Genomic DNA, 27,006 nt, shown 5'->3' on the forward strand with positions numbered 1-27,006 from the left:
TTTTCGTGTTTATCACTAATGACATATAAAATAACACTTTCATCAACATCTGAAAAGGAGAGACCTGGATCCATCGTGGTCCAGGATCAAGCTGCACTTGACGGGTCAGGACAGAGAGCAGGACTCCGGAGGACCAGAGGAGGAGGACTCTGTGTTCACATCATGAGGACTCCGGAGGACCAGAGGAGGAGGACTCTGTGTTCACATCATGAGGACTCTGGAGGACCAGGACTCTGTGTTCACATCATGAGGACTCTGGAGGACCAGAGGAGGAGGACTCTGTGTTCACATCATGAGGACTCTGGAGGACCAGAGGAGGAGGACTCTGTGTTCACATCATGAGGACTCCGGAGGACCAGAGGAGGAGGACTCTGTGTTCACATCATGAGGACTCTGGAGGACCAGAGGAGGAGGACTCTGTGTTCACATCATGAGGACTCTGGTGGACAAGAGGAGGAGGACTCTGTGTTCACATCATGAGGACTCTGGTGGACCAGAGGAGGAGGACTCTGTGTTCACATCATGAGGACTCTGGAGGACCAGAGGAGGAGGACTCTGTGTTCACATCATGAGGACTCTGGAGGACCAGAGGAGGAGGACTCTGTGTTCACATCATGAGGACTCTGGTGGACAAGAGGAGGAGGACTCTGTGTTCACATCATGAGGACTCTGGAGGACCAGAGGAGGAGGACTCTGTGTTCACATCATGAGGACTCTGGAGGACCAGAGGAGGACTCTGTGTTCACATCATGAGGACTCTGGAGGACCAGAGGAGGACTCTGTGTTCACATCATGAGGACTCTGGAGGACCAGAGGAGGAGGACTCTGTGTTCACATCATGAGGACTCTGGAGGACCAGAGGAGGAGGACTCTGTGTTCACATCATGAGGACTCTGGAGGACCAGAGGAGGAGGACTCTGTGTTCACATCATGATGCTTGGTGCTCAAACAGTCACAGTTGATGGACAATGTTTTCATCATGTTGAGTATTTAATGTGAAGATGTATTGATATTATCTGATCAGAGAATTGTTTCTGTTGCTGCCGTTTACGTTTCTTATGATGACAATTACACTACAGGAATGTGCTAATGGTTTTGTTTTCTGTTGTTTGTCGTGTGTTTGTTGGGCTACAACTGGATTTGGTTGTGCATCCCAGTGTTGCATAATGACAATAAATGATCCTTGAATCCTTGATGTCAATACCAAAGTATCGAATGTTACAAGTGTCAAATGGAAGTTATGGTTTCTGTTCTGCAGAATCCCGGGCATCTTCTGAAAGTGGGAGAATGGTGGACAACTGAAGCAAGTGCTTCAATGAAGGAGACAGTGGGCATCCTTGCTCGTGCCCCTTTAAAAGAATCCTTTGACTTGACTTGTGTGGCTTTGGTTGAGGTACATTTTGTATATCTGATGCTAGCCTTTGATGGTATATGCCAAAAGTGCTCGTAGAATTCAGGAAGGAAGCCATCGGGTCCGGGTGATTGATTATTTGGCATCTGGAGAAGAGCTCTGTGGAGTTCATCTGAGGCCAAAGATGAGTCCAGGGTGTCCAGGCTGTTAAACAGGATGTGTGTCTGATGGCTCAGGGGCTGGGTTGGGAGAATACAAATGACTGTAAAATATCTCAGCAGTGTTCTCTATTTCTTGTGGGTTTTGGGAGGTTTCACCTGTTGGTTTTTATGGCTGGAATTAAGGCTCTTCCCTTTCTGTGTGGTGACACTAAAGCTTCAGTTAAATGAAGGTAAATGAAATGTTGTCTTACTGGATTTGGATTCCTGTTCTCCTCCTGCTGGTTGTGCTGAACCCCAGGAGGCTGCAGATGGTTGGGTCCTTGGACTTGTGCTCGCCCTCGGAAGGGAAACCAACCCACAGTGTGTCTGTGGAGGAGAAAATAGATCATCACTCCAGTTCTGAGGTCTGTGCACTGGCTTCCTGTCCAACAAAGAATTGACTTTAAAATCCTGCTGTTGGTTTACAAAGCACTGAATGGTTTAGGGCCACAACACATCTCTGATCTGCTGCTACCTTATGAACCATCCCGACCCCTCAGGTCGTCTGGGACCGGTCTACTTTCTGTTCCCAGAGTCAGAACTAAACATGGAGAAGCAGCGTTCAGTTGTTCTGCTCCACATATCTGGAACAAAGTCCCAGAAAGCTGCAGGTCTGCTGAGAGCCTCAGCTCCTTTAAATCAAGACTGAAGACTTTTCTGTTTGCTGCCTTTAATTCAACCACATTCAAGGATATTAATACATTTCACTGCTGTATTTAATGTTTCAATGAATGTTCTCAATTGTTTTTAAATCTCCTTTTCTTTTGCCTCATGTTTTGATGCTTTTAATGGTTTTATGTGAAGCACTTTGAATTACCTTGTTGTTGAAATGTGCGATACTAATAAACGTGCCTTGCCCAGGAACAAGGGGAAGCGAGTGGGGAAAAGGACTAAACAGCTTGGACCTGAGCTTATTCTACTACCTTGCGTTCTCCTAGCTAGTGTCCGGTTGCTGGAAAATAAGATGGAGGAAATAAGACTGAGAGAGACTCGGAGATCAGAGGCTGCTGTGCACACATCTTTACAGGAACCTGGCTATATCGTAACATCCCGGATCAGACTATTGCACCTGACGGGCGGACTGTACACCACGCGGACTGTGTGTTTGCATCAATGATGCCAGGTAAATAAGGTTGAAAGCACCACAGTAGAGCGCTGTTAAATACTCAACACACAACAGTGCAGTGAAGCATGTCAGCAGAGTTTGGTAGAACTCAACGGATTGAACTTACAGGTACATGAGGAGGAGGGTGCTCATCACCAGCAGGAAGCGACTCAGGCTGGAGTTGAAGTACACAATGACGAGCAGAACGCTGAATCTTGCAGCAGAGTACAACCAGTCCAGCCAATCGCGCTCCACGTCCTCCCCCTCGTCCATTACAGGCCCGCCCTGCGCGTTCATCCGCATGTTCTGGTTAGCCTCCCCAGGGTTGATGAAGGCGCCTTCCTGCGCTGGGTTCTGATTTGCTGGCAGGTTGTTGATGGGGTTCTGATTGGCTAAGGGATCTGGAACAGGTACTTGATGAGCGGGAACAGGAGGGTACTGGCCAATGGTCGTAGCTGGTGCAGAGGGGACGGTGCCAGCTGCCACCATCGCTGCATGGCTGTTGATGGGAAAACATCCAGAGTATTACAAACTAGTCATTCATGGCCATGTCGGACCACAAACACAGAGGAGTATGACTAAAGACTCACTACTGCATGTAGTACTGTCTGGGATAGACATGCTGAAGCCACAGGAGCTGTTGAGGGCTGTACAGAGAGTAGGTGGGAAAGGCTGGTTGGGTCATCTGTGGGGCTCCAGGCCTGCAGAGAACAATGACACACTGTAGACACTGTAGATATATGTTCAACACCGAAACCTTTATCCAATCAAATCTAAGGACAGAACAGATATTGGATCTTCTCTATTAGACGGGACTACAAAGCTCTTTTAACACATCACATTTGGTTTCCTGCATTTCTTTAGATGAGACATCTTAAGTGATAACAAGTGGGAAACAGTCGTGGTTTGACACACCCTCTTTCACGTCCCATTCATACTGATGGAGTGTCACATAAAGGGACAGTTCCCCACCATCATGTAAAGGTCCAATCAGTGCAAAAAGTGACACATTTCTCAATTGTTTTTCCTTCCCTGTTTTTCGTTATTAAATTTGACACAATGAACATGAACACAAAGCATCACAGCAGTGCAGTTTCAAATCCTGAACAATAAAGTTTCCAAAAACTCCACATGCGAGCAAGTTTTTGCCTTTTATTTTTACAGTACAAGTTGGTCTCTCCAAAGCTAAGCAGAACTCCAGTTCCACTTTTACTAATGTTCCAGTTAGAAGGTATTTCCATGTTCTTCCACAATAGTGCAAATATCCCTCTGTCTTGTTCCAACTTCAATAAACAGTGACTGCTGCAGTTACAGCAAGTTTTCAGGGCGTATCCCAGCACACAAAGTTTGGTTCGTAAAAACATTTCCCTTCCAGTTGCAAGGAGGGAGGCAACATTCCAGGAGGCTGCATCTTCATAACCAGGTAACGACTGTTTTACTACTGTACATGCACCAGGCGTTTAACCATGACTAGGTGAACTACATGACCACCCATCCCAGCCTCAACTAGTTTACCCTGCTACCGTTTGGCAAGAGATACACAAGCTGCCCTACCACCCGACTTCACAACAGATTATTTCCTTTATTCATCCTCCACCCTCCACAGATGATGTCGTTTTTTCTGTAGTTTTTTGCAGCGTAGCAAAATGGAACTGCTGTCAGCATTTGCTTGTGCAGCCCTGTTGTACGATGACAATAAAATAACCTTGGAGCTTGAATCTCTTCAATCCAAAATAAACAACCTGAAAATGAAGAAACTAGATTGTCGGCCCATGGTCGGAGCTACATCATGATTGGCTAGTTTGCGTTTGAGGGCCTGGACTACGGTAGGGGTGAACGTGACTGAACAAAGGTTTACCGGTCATGGCAACAATGTGATTTGAAATCAGAAAACAGCCTGGTTTTAATTTAATAACAATGCATCTTGACATTATTAAACAAGAATTCATTCATCTTCCAAAAACATGAAATCACCCAAGATGGAGATCTCACAATGGTAATACGGGCAAGTGCAAAGTTGAAGCACTATTGACCTGCGTGTTTACATCTTATTTCTGTCAGTAATATGCTGAACACATTGGTACTGTTAAAATTGGACGTCTGTTTATGCAAATATAATTAAATACAATTCAGCAAATACATGATTTATTCCATTCGGCCTTACATTTCAAACACAGTTCCTGGTGGAGACTCCGGGGTTTGTGTGTGAGATGAAGCAGCAGCAGCAGCTGAAGAGGTCTGCCTCCTCTGCCTCAGCTGCGGTGATCTGGGAGTCTGAATTGTGGAGGAGGGGCTGCTGGAGTCGGGTAAAGCAGAGGCTGCCACGGGCCTCGGACTGGAGGGACGTGGCAGTTCCGGCTCTTTGGTCTGCAAAGGCAAGACAAGTTTGAATTTGTTGAATAAGTATTGGTCACTCAGCACGAGAGCAAACCCAGATACGTTTGTAGAGATGAGTTATTTTGGTATTAAGGGAGGAGGTGAGGATGTGCTCGAGTAAGTCAAAAAACTAAACCTGCCTTTAAAGTTGATGTGACACAAGAGGCTCCTCTAAAATCCCACAAATGATTGTTGTTGAATCATTCAACTGAAAAATCACTGAAGCTTTCAACAGTTAGCAGCCGGTTTAGTTTATACGGACGTTAGTGCGCCACAACGGTCACAATGGGAACGATAGACATAAAAATGGCTGCTGCTTCAACCATTTTGCTACTCTGATATTAATGGGAATGTCAGTTCTTTCATTTCTATGATGGTCCAGTCTAATTTTTGTTTCACAGCTTTTCTAGTGCGCCAGTTTGCACAATTCCAGGGCCTAAATAGAAGAGGGCGACAATTAACGTCATAGATTACACTCATTTACCCTGACATGACAACGGGGACCTTTACACCAGTTTAAACTTTCCGTCATTGGCAACCTTTCCATGTCAGATCAGACTTTAATATTAAATGGACACGCCCCTTCCTACCTGCCTGATCTTCTTGAACCTTATACTCTAATCAGGGCTATTGTCTCTTCCTAGAGTGGGCCTTTTCCTATCCCCTTGTTATAGAGTCACCTCCAGAAGGACATCAGTCAGACTCAAGGCTGGACTTCTAAACAAAAGACACTAGGTGGCAGTATGATCAAATGTAAAGCTTTTTCATATTTTCCTATTGTTGCACCTAATTGTGCATCCCTGTGTTGCATAAATGATCCTTGAATCCTTAAATACAATCTGAAGATTATAGTGTCGTTAGGGTGAAAAAAAAACAAATGCAAACTTTCCACAGCGATCAAAGACGAAGTTAGAATAATGAACACATGGTCACATATAGTCCATCATCAAGGCAAGGAGCTCTACAGGCTGGTGCTGTGAATAGAGATCCGCTAGTGAGCACTGACACCTCTTTGATAAATGAGTTTGATGAACTGCAATATTGTATTAGAGTCACCTGAGACCTCCAGCCTGTAGCATGATGAGAGGCTAACAGGCTGCGGGGGAGTTCCGCCTCATCACAGTAAGAAGTCAACAGGCAGCGGTCGCAGTAGAGCGGGAGAGTAATGAGGGAAGGCAACATCTCTTACCTTAGGTCGAGCTCCCAGGGGCCCTGGCAGTGGATTCCTAAAAGCACACACCAGGTGCAGTGTGGGAACAAAGTCAGTCTGAAAGAGTGGAGATAAATGCCGGATTAGATCAAACACATCAATAGATTCAGGCCTTCACATTCAACAGAACTGAACCTGTTAAATGTGTCAGTATGAGCACAAACTGTCTGCACCAATGCTAAAAACAGCAGATCCAAGACCATATAGACAGCGTGTACATTGTACTGAAGTAAGACTTTCCCAAAAGGCAACAGGTCATAATAGGCTGTAAAGCTGGAACGCATCTTGTATGCTATGAGATTGAAAACACGAAATACATTGACAAATAAAATGCACATTAAAATGTGCATTAAGAGGAGAGTTACAATTAACTCCACCTTGGCTAAATGCCAATGTAGCAGTTATGGAAAAACGATTCATGTCAGAAAACGCTGTTTAAAAGCAGTCATACAGCCTTTAGTTTGACTGCGTCTTCCTGATGGGAATAAGCCCCTCCTTCTGTTTGGCAGAGCCAGTAGGCTGAAGGTTTCTGTAACCGGTCAAGAATAAAGCCAGACCAAAGCAATACAAGTGTCTGCCAGTGTTAGGATGTGATCTGTGACATCTTTGTGAATTACACAGAAGGAGAAGTAATAGTAATTTGCCTGATAATACAGTTACCTTGCTCTCCTTGATTGCTTTTTAAAATGACCACTTTTAAACATTGTAGTGTAAATATAACTATTGGGTTCTGCCACTACAAAAGGTGGGCACTTCCTATTGATTGTAATAGGTGGATTATTCCACAAGATGAAGCTATGTGGAGTGTAATTGTGGGTCAATTTTACTTTTCAGTAGTACAATATGTTTGTGGAAATCTGAGCACAAATAGTTGACAAACTCATACGTCCTCTGTGGCGATGGAGGAAACACCCGATCTGACACACGTACCAGTCTCCTTTACCGGGCTTTGTGAGTGACTTTTTTGCCGCGTTGTCACCATTCATATTTCAATATGTGTTTGTGATTCGATTGTTTACTAGAGCACAGTGTCGAAATACTCTGAAACAAGTAAAAGACCTGCATTCAAAATGTTACTTAAGTAACAGTACAAAAGTATTGGCATCAAAAAATACTTGAAGTGAAAGTATGCTGATTTTGCAGAATGGCCTATTTTAAATAACATATTTACAGAAGGCCTATATCATTGGATTATGATTATAGACAATGTATCGCTCACTTTACACACGTAATAATTGGGCTTAATAAAATATCATAGTTAGTTTATTTATATATCTTAATATGCAGGTCGTCAACAAGTCATTTATACTGTCAAATAAATGCAGTGAAGAGAAAAGTACGATCATTCCCTCTCAAAATGTTGATAAATAAATGGAAATGCTGGAGTAAAGTACAAGTACCTTAAAATTGTACTTAACTAAATATACGTAGTTACATTTGTTGGGAACGTAAAGGAGCGTGTTTGGGTTATCAGCATCTAAGAAACTAAATTATTGATATCAATAGAATTATTGATGGAAGTAACAATTATTAATAACAACGGGGCACCACCCAGCGAACAGGGACCAATAACCAAACGATAAAACTAAGTCTCATAATTAGTGTTCACTCACAATGTCAGTAGTCTGCGTACTATTACACATTCAGAGTGACAGTGAAGGTTTAAGTTCGAGCACAGACCACATATACAGTTATTATCACAACACGCATGCACAAAGTAATCACAAACAGCTGCTCTTTAAAATATAACAGAGTTTATTAAGTTCTAATACTAATGATCGAGTCAACTAATATCTAAACTAACAACAACTATACATTCATGAGCACGCTATCTAAAATCAACAGACTATTGAAAAGAGTGTGTGTGTGTGTGTGTGTGTGTGTGTGTGTGTGTGTGTGTGTGTGTGTGTGTGAGCAAGGGGGGGGGAGCGAGGGAACAGCTCTGTGACGTGTGACGTAGTTGGGACGTGGTGACGTCTCTCATGCGCGAGACCCAAAATGGCGGATAGCCAACAGGAGACCCGGTGTCTAATTGTGCCGGTAGCTGTTCAGCACGTAGCTAGGTTAGCTCAAAGCTATATGTGTGTGTGGGTTAGTAAAAAAGAAGGGAAAGGAACCCAGACAAAATGAAAAAAAACAAGCGATTACGATCCTCTGAGCCGCGCGGGAGTACGGAAGATTGCTCTCTCACAATTGGGTCGCGAGACCCAAAATGGCGGATAGCCACAAAACAAGATAAAATAAACACAAATGAACTCTCTCTAACTCTGCCCAGAATCTATTTGCCTTACGGTACGATGCAATGGTGGTGATTGAGGGGGGTTCTTCTGAGGGGTTCCTTCTGAGCTTCAGTGGGCTGCGGCTGCGGAAGCCGTGTTTCTCTCGGTGGGAGAGAATCGCTGTCGTCTCGATAAGGGACTTTCGATAAGGGACTTTCACAATCAGGATGAAACCGTTGCTTGCAAAAGGGAAGGCCTGACTATCTTTGTTCCACAGCACATGTTGAAGCCATATGGTCAGATCCCAACACATTGTATCACTGCTACAACAAGAGTTACATTGTTTACAAGAGCAAAACGTTCTTCATGGCTCTAACCTCTAAATGCTGCTTTCAAAGTGCACCAGACTGATTTTAACTTGCCCAACGCTGAATAATACATTCATCATGTTCTATGAACGTCTTGATTGACATATTAAACTTCCATATACGGTACGTCTTCTCAATATCGCAGGTTTGTTCTGTTTCTTTTTAACTTCCTGTTTTTTAACTTGCTCTGCTCAATTCTTAAAACACCGGCACTAAATGTGTTGTCACGGCACACATGTCATCTGTGGACTTAAGATGACGTGAGAGTGGACACGTTGGTCTCTCGTGATTGGTGAGCGGCGAGTGGAAAAGCACAACAACCCTTTTAAAAGGCCATGGCAATCCTACTTATCATCAAATAAGAGAAGGCTAGATTCAGCCTCCCGAACCAGTTTTACAATTTGAGCTTTTTGTAGTATGTATTGAACATCACTGACATGAGGGTCCAAGAACATCTCACATCAACATTATTGACAAAGCTCAACATTACAAATCTGCCTCAAAGGGCTTCATAATTTGTTCAGCATGTAACACCCTCTGTCCTCAGACCAGATAAATGGAGAGGGAAAAAGTCATACCACAGTAGTGTTTGTAAGCATAGTCATGAGCCCATATTGTCACATTTACCTGTCTGAAGAGATCTTTAATGTGCAGATGATCGGGCAGCAGTTTACCAGCATAGATCAGTCTCTGGTCACTCACAGCCTACAGAAAACAAAGAAGTAGGTTTCAATCAATCAAAGCTTCTGGGATGAAGTAACTTTAGTGCCCAACAAAGTATATCTGTGTACTACCTGGATTTTGATAATTTTTCTTCAGCTGTATTCTTTTATGAAACCATTCAAGTCATTCTTTCCTGAGGCCAGGGCATGACAAGAACAGCTGCTGAGTGGAACATGTGGCCCACATTTGTGCTGTGTTTCAAACTTTGTCTACGCTGGCTTTCATTCACCAAGTGACCATGAGCCAATCAAAACAAAACTATCAAGAGGGGTCCTCACTGGCTATTCAAAAAGATGAACTGAATCTTTTTAAAGGTTTCCCTTTGTTATAATCTCTGGGTTTGATATATGCAATACAAAATACATTGTATCGTTGTATTGTCTCAATTATGCAGGTGATTCACGGTTTAAATATACTGCTGAATATAATGCGTCTATGGCTCTGCCTCATCCGTACACCTCCATCAGCAGTGCGGTAGATCCCCCTCTGCTCATCCATACACCTCCATCAGCAGTGAGGTAGATCCTCCTCTGCTCATCCATACACCATCAGCAGTGAGGTAGATCCTCCTCTGCTCATTCATACACCATCAGCAGTGAGGTAGATCCTCCTCTGCTCATCCATACACCATCAGCAGTGAGGTGACACCATCAGCAGTGAGGTAGATCCTCCTCTGCTCATCCATCCACCACCATCAGTAGTGAGGTAGATCCTCCTCTGCTCATCCATACACCATCAGCAGTGAGGTGACACCATCAGCAGTGAGGTAGATCCTCCTCTGCTCATCCATACACCACCATCAGTAGTGAGGTAGATCCTCCTCTGCTCATCCATACACCACCATCAGTAGTGAGGTAGATCCTCCTCTGCTCATCCATACACCTCCATCAGCAGTGAGGTGACACCATCAGCAGTGAGGTAGATCCTCCTCTGCTCATCCATACACCACCATCAGTAGTGAGGTAGATCCTCCTCTGCTCATCCATACACCTCCATCAGCAGTGAGGTGACACCATCAGCAGTGAGGTGACACCATCAGCAGTGAGGTAGATCCTCCTCTGCTCATCCATCCACCACCATCAGTAGTGAGGTAGATCCTCCTCTGCTCATCCATACACCTCCATCAGCAGTGAGGTGACACCATCAGCAGTGAGGTAGATCCTCCTCTGCTCATCCATACACCACCATCAGTAGTGAGGTAGATCCTCCTCTGCTCATCCATACACCATCAGCAGTGAGGTGACACCATCAGCAGTGAGGTAGATCCTCCTCTGCTCATCCATACACCACCATCAGTAGTGAGGTAGATCCTCCTCTGCTCATCCATACACCTCCATCAGTAGTGAGGTGACACCATCAGTAGTGAGGTAGATCCTCCTCTGCTCATCCATACACCACCATCAGTAGTGAGGTAGATCCTCCTCTGCTCATCCATACACCTCCATCAGCAGTGAGGTGACACCATCAGCAGTGAGGTAGATCCTCCTCTGCTCATCCATACACCACCATCAGTAGTGAGGTAGATCCTCCTCTGCTCATCCATACACCATCAGCAGTGAGGTGACACCATCAGCAGTGAGGTAGATCCTCCTCTGCTCATCCATACACCTCCATCAGTAGTGAGGTAGATCCTCCTCTGCTCATCCATACACCATCAGCAGTGAGGTAGAATCTCCTCTGCTTATCTGTACACCTCCATCAGCAGTGAGGTAGAATCTCCTCTGCTCATCTGTACACTTCCATCAGCAGTGAGGTAGAATCTCCTCTGCTCATCTGTAATCTGTCATCTCAGCAGCTGCCTGCCTGCACACTGTGCCCTTCAAGGCTGCAGTCCTCCAGGCACGATGACACCTGGCAGCCATATATGCTGAGGATTTTAGTTGCCTGTCTAAGTCTCTCGCTCTCTTAAAATAAGGTCATTCTACCATTTCACTTTTTCACCATCATCAGGCATCTGTATTGTGCTTCAGAATCCAAACCTCATGTTAGGAGTTGTTTATATACGTTAGCAGGCTGTTTTCAAACACGTGCATCACAAATTAAGAGTTGAATGCTAAATCAACATTTTACAATAGATTAGAGAAAACTATTTAATCACGAGCACACAGAAATATGTGCTTCATAAATGATAACATACAAACGAGTGTAAATCACTGAGGTCCACCAGAACTCCTTCAAAAGTTAGCAATACTGGTGGAGGTGTGCGAGCACAAAGCTACATTAACATGAACAGTTCGTAGTACTGGTGGAGGTGTGCGAGCACAAAGCTACATTAACATGAACAGTTCGTAATACTGGTGAAGGTGTGTGAGCACAAAGCTACATTAACATGAACAGTTCGTAATACTGGTGGAGGTGTGCGAGCACAAAGCTACATTAACATGAACAGTTCGTAGTACTGGTGGAGGTGTGTGAGCACAAAGCTACATTAACAGTTCGTAATACTGGTGAAGGTGTGTGAGCACAAAGCTACATTGACATTAACAGTACGGCGTGTGAGCAGTTGACATTAACAGGCTGACAAGTCAGCTGGCTCGTGTCATAACATTCCAGGACATAGCCTCATAATAACTCACCGGTTTAGTTGTATAAAAAGTCGACAAATGTCTTTTTAAGTCATTAATAGTCCAGTTCAGATAGACGCCTTCGACGGTTTCATCCTCATGAGCCTGATTGGTATTTTTTATAAGAAGAGTTATTGTCTTTTGTTGAGAATCCCCCACATCCATCTTTCCTCTGTTTCACCGACGTAACGTTAAATTGTAGTCTCGTGCTTAGGATGATACTGTTTACGCCCTACAACTATAGTCATCAAAATACATATGTATTTATCTATAGTCTTCTTGATACAATTAGCACATATAATCTGGTTGGAACGACGCAAATTGTCTTGTCAAAAGAGAAACGTGTGGAAGACGTGTCTCTCCGCTGGCTGTCTTACGGGACTTTGGGAGGAGGAGGTTTGTTTCCAAACACACTGTGGCCGCTCCTGATTGGTTACCGTGCGCTCGTGCTCAGACGTGGTCGAGTAGTAGTCGCTGCGGCCTGCGGGAAGGGGGAGCTGGACCTTCCAGCCCCGCCCATATCTGTGACGTAAACTGTGCTGCGTTTATAACAAGTGGGAATTTTAACTGCTGTTCTATGTATTGAACTTCATGCATTTACAACTGCTCTGTTCTTTTTAATTTACACAAATGTCTTGTAGAAAAAAAGGAGGCAATATTGCAAACCAATAAACAGACTACTGTTTTTGACTTAATTCATTTCTGTCCCCTAATATATATATATATATATATATATGTATTATACCGAAATTACAGCTTTTTTTCGCTTACAATGAGGCCAAAGGCAACACTAAACAAATTCTGTTAAGGCGGGAGAGGTACTTTTAGCAGGACAGACATGTGTCACATCATTGATTGAATATGCTGTGCTTAAAATAAAAATCATCTACGTTTTAAACTTTAACTTTTTTAACAGGCCTTTTTCCACTCTGCCAATCCGTGAAATGATCTCCAAAGTCGGGTGAAAACACCTCCATAAAGGGACGCTGTCTTAACCGAAATAACCAGCTTCAACAGGCCTTTACGCACTACGTTTTATTTTAAGTGTCTTATTTTTTTACATGTGATGCAAGATGACCAAGTATATGTCCATGAGCCATAAACTTGGTCATCTTTTGTCCATTCTTGTTTGGCACTCCTCTCAGTCCTGCTACTACCTGATGGAGGGCTTAATACTGTTATTTGTCCTGTTTTGGGTACATATTCCTTTCCAATTTGCTGGTAATACTATTTTTACTTGTTCATCATCATCACTTAACCAGAAGACGTCGACCAGTGGCATTGTAAGCATGTTATTTTGTAAGAACCATCTGCAACCACCTGTTGACATTTTACAGGTGGACAAATTCTCCTATCCTCACTCCATCCCCCGTATCCTGCTGCCATGTGTCACTGCTGACACCCACTCTTCTCTCTCTCTTTCTGTATGAATTCATGTCCCATTAATGCTCATAGAGGGATCCTTCTCTGTTGCTCTCCCTAAGGTTTCTTCCTTTCCTCCCTGTTAAAGGGTTTTTTGGGGAGTTTTTCCTGTACCAATGAGAGGGTCCTGAGACAGAGGATGTTGTATGTGTACAGATTGTAAAGCCCTCTGAGGCAAATTTGTAATTTTGGGCTGTACAAAATAAATAAAATCGAATTGAATTGAATATGTAAAGCAGTATCCTGCATCCTCACACTCTTCTATGTCAAAACCCGGAACTGGCATTATTAGCGGAACTCTTTTGGAGTCAAAACAGGCTTCACACGCTTCTTTAGTTACTTGTTTATCTGAAAAATGCATCCATTGGTAGAACATGTTTTCCTTCCCATTAGGTGTTTTCTCAGCCTTCCTAATGAATGTTAGATAGTCCTGATGGGCAGGCGGTACCTTGCATGGTAGCCCCTCCGTCAGTGTGTGAATGGGTGAATGAACATGTCGTGTTAAAGCGCTTTCAGTGGTCGTAAGAGAAAAGCACGATACAAGTACAGTCCATTTACCATTTACTGTTCTCTGCAGCTTTCTACGTGTGCGTTGTCTTAGATTGATTTACATTGTCATCATCTCAGCAGTTGTTTCTTGAACAATTGAGTAGATCCATCACCACCTCTTTGGCTTTGTGTTGGGTTAGTTCTGGGTCTCTGCTGTATCAACGATCGCAAGGAAGTATACTGAGCGCTACCACACTGCATGTTAGTAAGCCTGTGATCACTACCCCTAGTCTCCTTAAACTTTCCCCTCCTGCGTCCAGGACTGTGAGGGTTCTTCTGTGTGTTCGCTGGCTTTCTGCTCGGCTTGTGAGCTCATCTTCGGTGTCTGAATCACTACCATGTACCTCCTACTATTGATAAGGCTACTATGAAAGGCCCTAATAGAGGGAAGACAAATCTTCTTGTCTGGTTGAAAGTCTTTCTTTTCTTCTTTAAGAGATTGTACTGTTTGTCAGGCAAAGGAATATTACCTCTCAGCACGTTGAGGGCTATCTCACACAGAGCATTAATAAAGTCGGCGTTTGCATTACTCACAATGACCCTCCTCACGCTAGGGGAAGATTTATACATCAACTCCAGCAGAGTCAAATTCTTCTGCATACGTGACGAAATTGTTTACTCTTTTGCTTTTTAGGAATATACACAACCGGCTGCTCTGATAGCAAAGCTGTTCTGAGTCTTAATAATCAGGTGTCATGGCTTTATAATCTATGAAGAGATAGCCATAGGTGCGGCTGGTTGCGTCATTAAATGCCTCTAAAGAAATGTTTGTATTACCAGTGTTGGGGTCTGACGCCACCTCCTGGCTGGCTGAGTCCCTCACATGGGTCTCCCCTCTTCACAAGCTGACCTGGGATCTGATCCTTGCCCCCTTGAGATGACCGCCCCTCCTGCCTTCGGCCATAGCTGAGGCGGACGCTTCATTGGCCGAAAAGCACCCTCCCGCTGTGCGTGCAGGCCCGCTTATAAGCGCCGACGCAGCGAAAATCGGTCTCTTCGCTCTGGACTCCCGTCCGGCCTCTAAGAAGAACCACAGAGGACCCGATCAACCTCACTCCCCCCCCTCATCTCGGCACGCACGTGCCATTTCGCTGGCCGAAACCGACCGCGTCTATTCTGAGTTTAAGGCCTTGGCCCGCGAGAGCGCATCCCTCCCGCGATCCGCTCCCCGCCTTTCGTGTACACGCAACGGTACCAGGAAGACCAAAACCTCTTCCTTCACCGATCATTACCGGAGATACGAACCGACACGTGTCTCAACCGACGTTGAAAACCACAGGCCCCCCTCTCTGCAGCGAGCCGGGCCGAAACCGCAGCCGCTCACCACCGGCGCCGAACAGCAGCAGCCTCACGCCTTTTGTTTTCTTCTGGAGGAAGAAAAAACATTCATCGACAAACACTCTACAACGTTGCAACGAAGCATCTCAAAGTAAGAGTCACGGTGTCTGGGCGTAGCTTAGCTTAAATTAACCTAAATTTAATTCAGGCCATTCATTTATATGTTATTATTCTCGTGTTTTTGTCGTGTTAAGTCATTGTTTTCATTTTGCTGAGAGATTGCGCAATCGTCGACGGACCGCAGAGGGCCCGTCGTATTCCTGCGCTTCCTGTTTGACTGTTGTTTAGGGATTATTTGATTTCATTTTGTTCTCGCTCTATTTCCTTGAATCGATTCTGTGAGTAAAGTGTGGAAGCGTGGGTATCGGGCATAAGTGTCGTCAGTTCGCGACAACGGCAACTTGTGTGAGATACGATCAGCGACCCTCATTTTCACTACAACGAGACATCGCACACAGAAACTCTGATTCCTCTCTCTGTCCCTTTTATTTCTCTTGGTTTCCGTAACTTGCATACACATAGAGCTCCGGATTGTGGGTGAAAACTCTCACCTATTGTTCCAACACACGTGTGCGTCGACACACGTGATCACACATAGCTGACCCCCCCCTCCGCCATTTTGTCTAAGTCACTCGACTCCGCCATCTGGTGGTAGGTTTTAGCTGTAGTTCTATAAGGCCCCTCCCCTTTTACACACGTGACTACACACAGCCTCCCCCTCCCTTTTTTGTCTGCGTCACTCGACGCCGCCATCTTTGTAGTTTTCGACTGTAGTTTCAAGACCCCCCTTCCTTTTCACACACACAGACATACTTGTATACATACATCCTCACCCATTTTATTAATTTGTTTAGATATTAGGCACATACAATTGTATGATAGCGTTGTTGGTTGTGATATTAATTGATCTGATCACTTGTTATTTCGATTTAACAAATTGTTATATTTTAAAGAGCAGTCGTTTGTGATTACTTGTGCATATGTGTGTAATAAGATCTGGATGTAGTAGTCTTGTGTACGAACTTAAACCTTCACTGTCACTTCGAATGTGTAGTCGCACCCGACTATTGACATTAGGAGTGGCCACTAATTATGAGACTTAGTTTATCGTTTGGTTATTAGTCCCTGTTTACAGGGTGGTGCCCCGTTGTTATTAATAATCATTAATAATTGTTACTCACATTAATAATTCTATTGATGTCAAGAATTCAGTTTCTTACATGCTGATAACCCAAACACGCCCCTCTACGTTCCCAACACCAGGAAACATCTGTCTGGCCAATAGGGTAATCTGGTATTATCCCTGCATTGATATAAAACCTGAATTGAACGACAGTAACTCACTCCTGTGCCATACATTTTTCTCATAATTGCTTATAATTGTACATCATTACAAATCATTTTGATTACCAATTACAATCAATAAGCGCTTCAGTTTAAAGTATATTCCATACAGTGGTTTACATTTGCAGGACTTCTTAATGTGTTCATCATTCATTTGTTGAATTAAAGGCCCAGAACATTGTAATTACATGATATTCATATATTAATCACTGATATTAATGATATTAATATTAATTAATATTAATTATCTGATATGAATCACACATTAATAACAGGATGAGATGATCAGCAGTCATCAATGCATTGACATGTCTAAATCAAGATGAAATGTCATGTTGGTGAGTTCGTGAGTCGGTATCTGATTATTGGTCTCAAGGAGACATCTCATTGGCAGTAGAAGGTGAGGACATTTTCCTGGTTTCCTCGGACCAACAGGACTGGAGGTCTCAGATCATGTGACAAGAAGTCCAACCACGCCAGGTAGAGAGTATTGGGACACACTCCTCTCATCCCCACCGGCATGGTGCTGTCAGGAGACATACACAGTAATAACAAAAAAGGTTTAATGGGGGGGGAACAGTTTGTGTTGGACCACATCCACAAGTGATTACTTTCACAGGCGAAGTGCTTGTATCTGGTCTGTGTATGCCGACAACCATGGTTCAAGAGCCATTCACTCAGAGTGGAATGATGCAATTAACTTACACATCTATGATCTAACAAGAATAATTACTTTACTCACATCACAATCAGAGCAGCTTCTCTGGAGTAATCCTGCAGAACCTCATGTAGACGAATTTGACGGAGAGACTGAACCACACAGAGAAAGTTACACATTTAGTCGAACAAGAAAAAAGGTTTCCGATTGATTGTCTTACTCCTAACTTCTATATTTACTGTATAGAGATGTGTGTGCTTGAGGTTTGATCAGTGTGTGTGTGTCTGTGTGTGTGTCAGACCTTGGCCTTGTTCCTCTCTAGATCCTGCTCAGTGATCATCCACTGCTCCTCCTGCTGTCCTGGTGGTCCAGAATCAGAGTCCTGTTTGGGATCTGTACCCAGTCTGAAGCGACCCACCATGTTCTCAAACTGATGAACACTAAAGCATAAAAAGACAAACGGGGATCATGGGTAATACAATACGTAATAAAGTAAATCAAGTATGGATGAATTCATTACTCTTTTGCTGTGATTTACTCGGTTTTCATCTGTTGTTACATGAAAGCATGTAAACATGCATGGCACTATGAACCTGCTGGCCCTGGGGCAAAAATGAGCGACCCCCCATTCTGGCCCAGGTGGTAAACCCTGCTCAACCCGGATCACATGTGGAAATGATAGATCATTTTCCCTGTTTGGGCTTTGCTTCTTTCTAATAATAGCTTGCACAGAGCTTTGGCACAGATCCGCAGAAATGCGCCACGCACATCCTGAAAAATGTGACAAAGTGCCAGGCTCGGAAGATAACGCAGAAGTTTGACTGGACTGGAGGCGGGATTTACGCACCAGTACCCCACATCAGTTACAAAAACCTTATTAACTTCCAGGCACAGGAGCTCCTCCTCATCATCCAGCTATTCCATATTTTCTTTCTATTATTATTTAATAATGTTATTGTTATTATTACTTTGACATGCCACGTGTCGTCCGCAGCAGTGCTGTGTATGCCTGGCGTGCACAAGAGGTGTGCACAGCAGCCATCACAGAACATAGTCACAGCACCGACGGACAGCAGTGTAACTCGGGTACCTTGCAGGTTGGGGGTTCTGGTAGATGTCCGGAAGCACTTCAACATCATGGAAACCAAGACGAAACTTCTTGATCAGTGCCAACACCCTGGAGAGAGAATGTAAATATATAGTCGAACGTAAAGTTCGACATTTTCTTTCAGATTCACACACTTGTAAACCACAGCAATAATCTCTTAATAATCATATTTCTGAGCAGGAAAAGCTGCCGGATGGGTAAACAGATAATAGTCTGCTAGCATGTTAGCCATTTTAACTGTTGTTTTAATAGCTGTTTCTGTCGCCACCATGTGGCCACAAAATGAGTTATTACAGCTTTAACTGTATCCACGTTAATGTTTTCTCTCTACGTTCTGCTATGCTCGGCAATATGAGTCTTTGATAACTGGCTAGATAATTCATCCCATATGCAATTCTGCATTTCCTTCCATTTCATTTCATTCATGCAATTTATTCTGACACTTTTTTGGTAAATGTGCTGAAGAAATCAGACGAAGGTGCAAACAACCCACAGAAATCTGACAGACAATAATACCAGTAGTCTGAAGTGCTTACTCCTCTCTCTGCTCTTCCCTTTTGTCTGCATCTCCCCCCACAAACACGCGGACCTTACATCTGGCCCAGCGCTTCCTCCGAGTCAGCAGGTAGGGCAGCAGCAGGGTCAGACCTGGTAAACCACACACACACACGATGAGGAAACCTGTGATAACACTCTTCAGAGAAGAGAAGAAGGTGAGACGGATAGAGATGATCAGACCTCCATCATCAGACAGCCAGTACACATCGATGGTTCTCTTTCCTTGTTTTTTCTGGAACACCGTACTGTGCTGAGGCTCCGCTTCAACGGCCACCGAAGCTACAAACAATTTTGTATACACAAAAGAAACGTTATCTTTTTACATTTTGATGACATCAATTTATTGACTCTGTTTATTCAAAGGACAAGGTGTGTAACATTTAGGGGGATTACTAATATTCATAACTATGTTTTAATCAGTGTACAATCACCTAAAACTAAGAATCTTTATGTTTTTGTTCGCTTAGAAAAAGCTGCTCTGTCGGACTGAGCTCTCCATCTACACACACACACACACACACACACACACAGTGGAGACTACTATACTCGAGCTGAGGACAAACTTTGCTTGTGACTGTATGTGCAATAAAATATTTGCGAGTAAAAAGCCAATACTTTATCAATACACCTATAATAAGCATAGAAATGTAAAGGAAAGCGAAACCCAATCTGCAATCTCTCATTCCCCACCGCCACGTTTACAGGCACAGCACAACAAGCGACACATTACATTACATTACATGTGTTATGATGTGGGGTGTTTCACGGACCCAAATGCAGACTCAGACAGCAAAGTTCTATTTCAAAACCACGGTTCGTTTATTTCTCTCAGTCAAGGGAAAAAACAGGAAATGGACAAAGTCAATAGGAGGCGTCTTCACGCCTCCGGCCGGTTCCAAGCCGGGAAGTGGCTAATCCTGCGGCGCGGCAGACGAAGCAGACAGGAAAACTGTCAACGTCAATACGGAGGCGCGTCCTCGCGCTCCGCTCGGATCTTAGCCGGGAAGTGGCCGGTCCGCGTCCGCGGCTGGCAGACAGGCTGTGTGACACCCGAGGCTCGACACAGGAACGCCAAGACTAAACAGTTGATCTCCGAGGAACGAACTGGAAGGCGTCCTCGTACAGGTGAAAACCCGAGGCTCGCCACTGTACGGCAGGCAGGTCGAAAAAACGAGAGGCAACGTTAGTTTCAGATCTTCAGAGAGTAACAAATGGACTACTCACGGGTCGGAATACCAGGTAGGTAAACGGACGGACTGACAACTGGGTTGAGAGTGACAGGAGTATTTATGTCAGCTGGAGGCGATCACCGGAGATGAGGCACAGCTGTGCCTACGGAGAGAGGCACGGCAGTGGGCGGGACTCTTAGGAGGACACGACTGAGGGAAACACAGCAGAGATCGACATAAATCCTCACAGTACCCCCCCTCAACGTGAGCCTCCCGGCGAACCGCCAGGCTTATCGGGGTGCAGGCGATGGTATGTGCGGAGTAGCTCTGGATCCATAATCCGGGAGCGAGGAACCCAGCATCGTTCCTCCACACCATACCCCTCCCAATCCACGAGGTATTGGTAGCCCCTACCTCGTCGGCGGACATCCAGGAGACGGTTGACCGTGTAAACCGGACCGCCTTCGAGTCGGGGGGGTGGAGGGGGTTCGGCCGGAGGGTTCAGAGGACTGGAGTGAACGGGCTTGAGCAGAGACACATGGAAAACAGGGTGGATCCTCATGGATTGCGGGAGCTTGAGCTTGACCGTGACCGGGTTGATAACGGAGACAATGGGGAACGGGCCAATGAATCTGGGAGAGAGCTTCTTGGATTCAGTGCGCAGGGGTATGTCCTTGGTGGAAAGTCAGACCTGTTGGCCGGGAAGATAGGTGGGGGCGGGTGTGCGGTGGCGATCAGCCAGATGCTTGTTTTGTTCGGAAGAACGGAGTAGGGCGGCACGAGTCTCTCTCCAGACTCTTCTGCGTCGCCGCTGGTTGATTTGGACAGACGGGACGGAAATCTCGACCTCTTGGCTGTGTAGAAGGGGAGGTTGGTAGCCAATGGAGGCCTTGAAGGGGGAGAGACCTGATGCCGTGGAGGTATGGCTGTTGTGTGCGACTCTATCCAGGCCAAGTGACGACTCCAGGAAGATGGATTTGCCGCCGCTACACATCGGAGCATGGCTTCTAGCTCCTGGTTCAGCCTCTCGGTCTGCCCATTGGTCTGGGGGTGAAAGCCGGAGGAGAGGCTAGCAGTGGCACAGAGGCTGCGGCAGAACGCCTTCCAAACTTGGGAGAACTGAGGACCCCGATCAGAAACAATATCCATAGGGATGCCGTGGAGTCTAAAGACATGTTGAACCAACAAGTCTGCGGTCTCGCGGGCCGACGGGAGCTTGGGAAGGGGAATAAAGTGAGCCGCCTTGGAAAACCGGTCCACGATGGTCAGGATGACCGTGTTGCTCTCGGAAAGGCCTCCAGGTACTGTCCAAAAGAAACCGTATCCAACGGGTTCTGGGTGAACCAGGCCTGGGCCCAGTCGAGAGAACGGCCCTGTAACAACCCGGTCAGATAGGCAATCCTCGAGCTGTCCGATGCAAACGTGCGGGGCCGTTGGTTGAACACAAACGTCGTCTGAAGCAGGAAACCTCTACATGCCCTCATGTCTCCGCGGAAAGGTTCAGGAGATGGACCAGATGACTCACGGACCAGTTGCACGTCCCCCGCCGTTGAATCCAGGGGGGGGGAGGACGGGGCTGTGTGAGTCCCTGCACCATGCTGCCGATCTCAGCCACCTGAGATCCGATGGCTTGCTGGGATCCCCGCATATCTTGGAGCAGATGGTGTTGCTGTCCCAGAAGAACTCCTTGGTTTGTGATCGCCACCTGCAGGGGATCTGCAGGTGGAGATCCTGCTGCGGCTGCTGGGTCCATTGTTATCGTCAGTCCGTTCTGTTATGATGTGGGGTGTTTCACGGACCCAAATGCAGACTCAGACAGCAAAGTTCTATTTCAAAACCAAGGTTTGTTTATTTCTCTCAGTCAAGGGAAAAAACAGGAAATGGACAAAGTCAATAGGAGGCGTCTTCACGCCTCTGGCCGGTTCCAAGCCGGAAAGTGGCTAATCCTGCGGAGCGGCAGACGAAGCCGACAGGAAAACTGTCAACGTCAATACGGAGGCGCGTCCTCGTGCTCCGCTCGGATCTTAGCCGGGAAGTGGCCGGTCCGCGGCCGTGGCTGGCAGACAGGCTGGATCGTCTGTGTGACACCCGAGGCTCGACACAGGAACGCCAAGACGACACAGTTGATCTCCGAGGAACGAACTGGAAGGTTTCCTCGTACAGGTGAAAACCCGAGGCTCGATACTGTACGGCAGGCAGGTCGAAAAAACGAGAGGCAACGTTAGTTTCAGATCTTCAGAGAGTAACAAATGGACTACTCACGGGTCGGAATACCAGGTAGGTAAACGGACGGACTGACAACTGGGTTGAGAGTGACAGGAGTATTTATGTCAGCTGGAGGCGATCACCGGAGATGAGGCACAGCTGTGCCTACGGAGAGAGGCGCGGCAGTGGGCGGGACTCTTAGGAGGACCCTACTGAGGGAAACACAGCAGAGATCGACATAAATCCTCTCAACATGACACACATTCCTCGCTTCCTTCATGTCTCGCTGAGTCGTTGATAAAGCTCACTTCCATCCTTCTTTCCTTCTCTGCTTCAGTAGCCTGGCAAAGGGTTGACATCTGGTCGTTCTACTTTCATTTACACAAGCATTATATTCATTTGCCCCCCCCCCCACAACCCCCCCCCCCCCCTCGCCCCCCCTGCAACCAATCAATGGGTTTGGTTGACAAAACAGGCATACATTTTCCTATGTTAAATAGTAACTACGCAATCTACGCTTTCATGGTCACGTGAACTACATTGTTATCGTTTTTTGTCAGTAATATAGTTTTTTGTTCATTGGTAAATGGCAAAGTTTGCTCAAGATGTTTTCAAATTGCCAGAATACGTAAGAGATATGAATCCTGATGGTAGATGGACTTGTGTTGCGCTTTTCTAGTCTTCCGACCACTCAAAGCACTTTAACACTACAGGTCATCATTCACCCATTCACAGCCATTCATACACGAATGACAGGGCTACCATGCAAGGTGCCAGCTGCCAATCAGGACTCTAACGAACCATTCACACCCACTCACAGCCTGTGAGAGCAATTTACAGTGAAGTGTTTTGCCCAAGGACACATTGACATGTTCTAGTGGAGTCGGGTATCAAACCTGATCCTCTGATTGAAAGACAGCCTTGCTCTACCAGTGAGCCACAATACGTCATGCATATGTACTTCTTGTTTGTAAGCGGGAAGGGGCAGAAACGGTGTCTATACTCTCCTCTCGTCCATCTAAACCTGGAATAACTGAAATAAAAACATAGGGATTTGCAATGCATACGGATTCATTTGTAGGCAGTAACTCAAATGATGATGCATGAATGTGCACGTTGTTAACATCCTTCTAGCTGCAGCAGCTCCGTGTGCTCCACTCTCATTTCAGATCAGGCTCTCACCATCTGATTGAGATGAACGAGAGACATCCAGTCCCTCCTTCAGTCTCAGTATGCACACGCCGTACTGCAGGTCGAATGCATCACTGAAATACATGGACAGCTTTATTGCAAAATATTAATATCAGTGCTTATAGAATGGTTCAAAAGTACACAGACACAGGATGAGGTTTATTAGTCCCCACTGTACTCACTGTAGTATTCCGATGTAGTTGTGTGCAGCCTGAGGTGTTCCACTGCAGCAGCCTTTCTTGAATCCCATCAGTAAAACATTTGGCTTCATACGACCCAAACCTGCCCCCTGGTGGACAGTTAACGACAGGACAAGAAGAAGAGATGAGCCATCTCACAAAGTTCAACTGCCTCAGGCTCTCTTTGAGACATCGTCACAGAACCTAACATCGACATCCTGGATAACTGATCTCACTTGGCTGATGTAGTAATACAGATAGTGGATTTATTTTCAGAAAAGTCAAATCTTAACATTCAATTCAATTTATTTTTGTGTAGCCCAAAATCACAAATTACAAATTTGCCTCAGAGGGCTGAACATTCACTACTTCAAACTATCTGCAACAGAGGTTATGTGTTGACCATAGAAGCACACTGATGAGAGAGTAACTATGCTGCATTGTCTGTTCTAGTTGTCGCTTTAATGTGAATGCAACTTTTTGTCCATTCTAAACCCTTTTGTAGTTTAGGCCCCAAATCAGCTTAACAGCAGGAACACTTCCTTGTTCCCAGCTCACATATGACTGAACTAACCAATCAGAAGCTGGGAGGACATCCACAGAGGTAGATTCAGCAGATTATTGTAACTGTTTTTAATTAAGTCAGTGATGATTGTATTTATACCTGTAATATGTTAACAATTAACTGAGCAGGCTTAACTCACCATTAACTCAAATATATAAATTGACCTTAACACTGGCATGAGTTGCCAGGACAGGAGGGCTCTACAGCGGGGGGTTAAATCTGCCCAGAACATCATTGAAGTGAGTTGAAATGTGTGCAACGAGCCCAAAGAAAATGAAAAGGTGATACCCACACAGCCACAGTCTGTTCATGCTGCCGTCTTCGTAATTCATCTTCCACCCTCCACTATATAATGCTGTTATTGCTCTTTTTTCTTATGTAGGATATGTGACAACAAACTGCATTTCGTTGCACAACCCTGTGTTTGTATGATAGCAATAAACACACCTTGTAACCTTGTAAATCTGACCTGTAGCAGCATGTTGACGCCTGAAAGCAGCTCTGTAGCCACCACACCTCTGTAGAATGACTTGACCCTCCGTTGGTTCAACCAGGTAACGTGACTGTCGCTGCTCGCCTTTTCCACTGCTGATTGGGAGGAACCAGCCTGACAAATACAGGGTCAAACAAGTAATAATTTCAGTCATCAACTGTAGAAGTTGTCATTTTAGTAGTGTTTTAGTTAATCAAAAATGGAAACTTCACTGGCTGGTGTGTATATCTGTGCATGTTTAGTTGGACTCACAGTGACTACATTGCCACAAATCATGAGACTAAGATCCTTTGTGAAACAGGTGACGAGATCCACCAGAGCTGGACGACTGCTGGGAGGACCTGTTAGCACCAAACACTGGGGTCTGAAAGGTGTAGACGTTGAGCAGTTTAGTGCAGAGCTCCTGGACACACACCAACACTTTTGTTGATCACAGAAATGAGTATGGATCTTCTCATCTAACTTCCGACAGCAAAGCAATAAGTTATTTGCAGATGACGTCACACATCTGCATGCTTTCCAGATGGAGGGCGGGCAACTGGAGGCATGCTCAGCACCGCAGCAATAATGCCTATGGTTAGCGCTGTTTACCAAAAATTGTTGTACACAAAGGTGAGAAGTTAAAAAAACTCATAAGAAACAGCGACATCAAAACCTCCGTCTGAAGTCTGGAGGAGCTAAAACTGACGAAAAACACAGACCATGGTCGACATGGTCGACAGATGAAGGCTGACAACTATTTTGTGAGCGGTTTTGTCCACGACCTCGGAACCAAAGTAGCATTGAACGACTGCTGTCTTGTTTTTGCCCGGGTAGCTAGCATCACTAAAAACAAATCTCCCGGTAGATAGCTAGCTAGCTTTCCCCCACTAGCATCACTAAAAACAAATCTCCCGGTAGATAGCTAGCTAGCTTTCCCCCACTAACATCGCTAAAAACAAATCTTCGGGTAGATAGCTAACTTGCTTTCTCTGTGTTTTTGTCATTGTTTGTAGGTCTTGAGGATGAGGTCATTTGTAATGTCGATCGCCTCCACATTGGCAAAATCGGTCAAGTTGTGGGAAAAATCGCTCTTCTTCGTTTTGTAGGGATCACATCCAACATATGTTTTTATTTTGTGATAGCTGCTGTGTGCAGGTTCAACCCTTTTATGTATTCACTTTCCTCCAGTTCCAATTCGTGCAGTAAATGGGTTCTTCACTTCCTGCCCTCCATCTGGTTTTTGTGCATCATAATATTCACATGATTGAAAACAAGCTATTACGTGTTTTTCCAAGAAACATTTCAATTCCTTGGAATGAGATCACAATTCGCACCTACTACAGGGAATTATCCTCAAACTGCAAGGTTTTATGAAGGTAATGGAATTGATAATACAACGCAACAAAACCAACATTTCTGTTCTAAACTTAGACTACAGAAGACACTCTATAGGAGTGTGGTTCTATCACTGACCTGTAGTTCTTGACATGGTCCTCCACATGGTTGAGACCTACACACTGGCTCAGAGCAATGTTGTAGGAGCTTGCCTGAACTGAGGAGCCCCAGTTTACAGCTAAGCACAGAGAAGAGCAGCAGAGTTGGAGAATGGAGTTTCTGACAGCACACTGTATGACTGTAGGCTTTGTGTTTGAGTTTACCAGGCTTCTTGTAGAGTGTATATCCCAAAAGGAGGAAGACAACGCCAAAGGCAATGACGGCTGCCCACCAAGTCAGCAAGAACATGATTACTACACATACCACAGCGCCCAGCAACGACAGCCACTTACTGTAGAACCTGAAGGACGGACGCCAACCTGTGGATACACACACATACACACACATACACACGCATACAAACAACAATGTCGACACACTCTCCCGATCAAGCAGGAATGCCTAATTTATACTTCTGCAGAAAAGCTTGCTAGTTTGCGGAGCTCTCAGGGAACTGCAAAGGCCTCCTGAAAATGTGACCCGAACCCAAAGTCCTGTGCACAGCCTTCAGCCCTGAACCCTCTGATGTCACCTGGCAGGGGCTGCACAATTTCACACTTTTACGCCCTGATTTGAATATCCTCCAGGCTCTTGCATTACTACAGGAGAGGTAATCGTCACATCTATTTACTTGT

At 45.1% G+C, this 27,006-nt stretch overlaps 2 protein-coding genes across 2 annotated transcripts in view; both read right to left on the reverse strand.

Moving 5' to 3' along the window:
- Positions 1–12,488, reverse strand: part of LOC306786651 (homocysteine-responsive endoplasmic reticulum-resident ubiquitin-like domain member 1 protein) — a 14,425-nt gene extending 1,937 nt beyond the window's left edge. The window contains exons 1-7 of the mRNA XM_079297439.1: positions 12,129–12,488; positions 9,457–9,534; positions 6,222–6,299; positions 4,821–5,023; positions 3,247–3,357; positions 2,784–3,155; positions 1,764–1,878 (exon numbers count right to left, since the gene is read on the reverse strand). Of these exons, the coding sequence (XP_079153565.1) occupies positions 1,764–1,878; positions 2,784–3,155; positions 3,247–3,357; positions 4,821–5,023; positions 6,222–6,299; positions 9,457–9,534; positions 12,129–12,281 (1,110 nt within the window). The 5' untranslated portion in view covers positions 12,282–12,488. The remainder of the gene's footprint in view (positions 1–1,763; positions 1,879–2,783; positions 3,156–3,246; positions 3,358–4,820; positions 5,024–6,221; positions 6,300–9,456; positions 9,535–12,128) is intronic.
- A 4,625-nt stretch (positions 12,489–17,113) lies between these two features.
- Positions 17,114–27,006, reverse strand: part of LOC306786379 (solute carrier family 12 member 3-like) — a gene marked incomplete at its 5' end in the record, with an annotated part of 28,071 nt that continues 18,178 nt past the window's right edge. Inside the window, 14 exons of the mRNA XM_079297401.1 lie at positions 17,114–17,295; positions 17,512–17,579; positions 17,729–17,867; positions 18,518–18,604; positions 19,072–19,183; positions 19,274–19,372; positions 19,864–19,903; positions 21,445–21,566; positions 23,650–23,732; positions 23,841–23,947; positions 24,872–25,009; positions 25,148–25,259; positions 26,351–26,450; positions 26,536–26,691. Coding sequence (XP_079153527.1) covers positions 17,154–17,295; positions 17,512–17,579; positions 17,729–17,867; positions 18,518–18,604; positions 19,072–19,183; positions 19,274–19,372; positions 19,864–19,903; positions 21,445–21,566; positions 23,650–23,732; positions 23,841–23,947; positions 24,872–25,009; positions 25,148–25,259; positions 26,351–26,450; positions 26,536–26,691 — 1,505 coding nt within the window. The 3' untranslated portion in view covers positions 17,114–17,153. The remainder of the gene's footprint in view (positions 17,296–17,511; positions 17,580–17,728; positions 17,868–18,517; positions 18,605–19,071; positions 19,184–19,273; positions 19,373–19,863; positions 19,904–21,444; positions 21,567–23,649; positions 23,733–23,840; positions 23,948–24,871; positions 25,010–25,147; positions 25,260–26,350; positions 26,451–26,535; positions 26,692–27,006) is intronic.

The sequence above is a fragment of the Melanostigma gelatinosum genome, assembly GCF_949748355.1.
Source record: "Melanostigma gelatinosum genome assembly, contig: SUPER_1_unloc_2, whole genome shotgun sequence".
NCBI lineage: Eukaryota > Metazoa > Chordata > Actinopteri > Perciformes > Zoarcidae > Melanostigma > Melanostigma gelatinosum.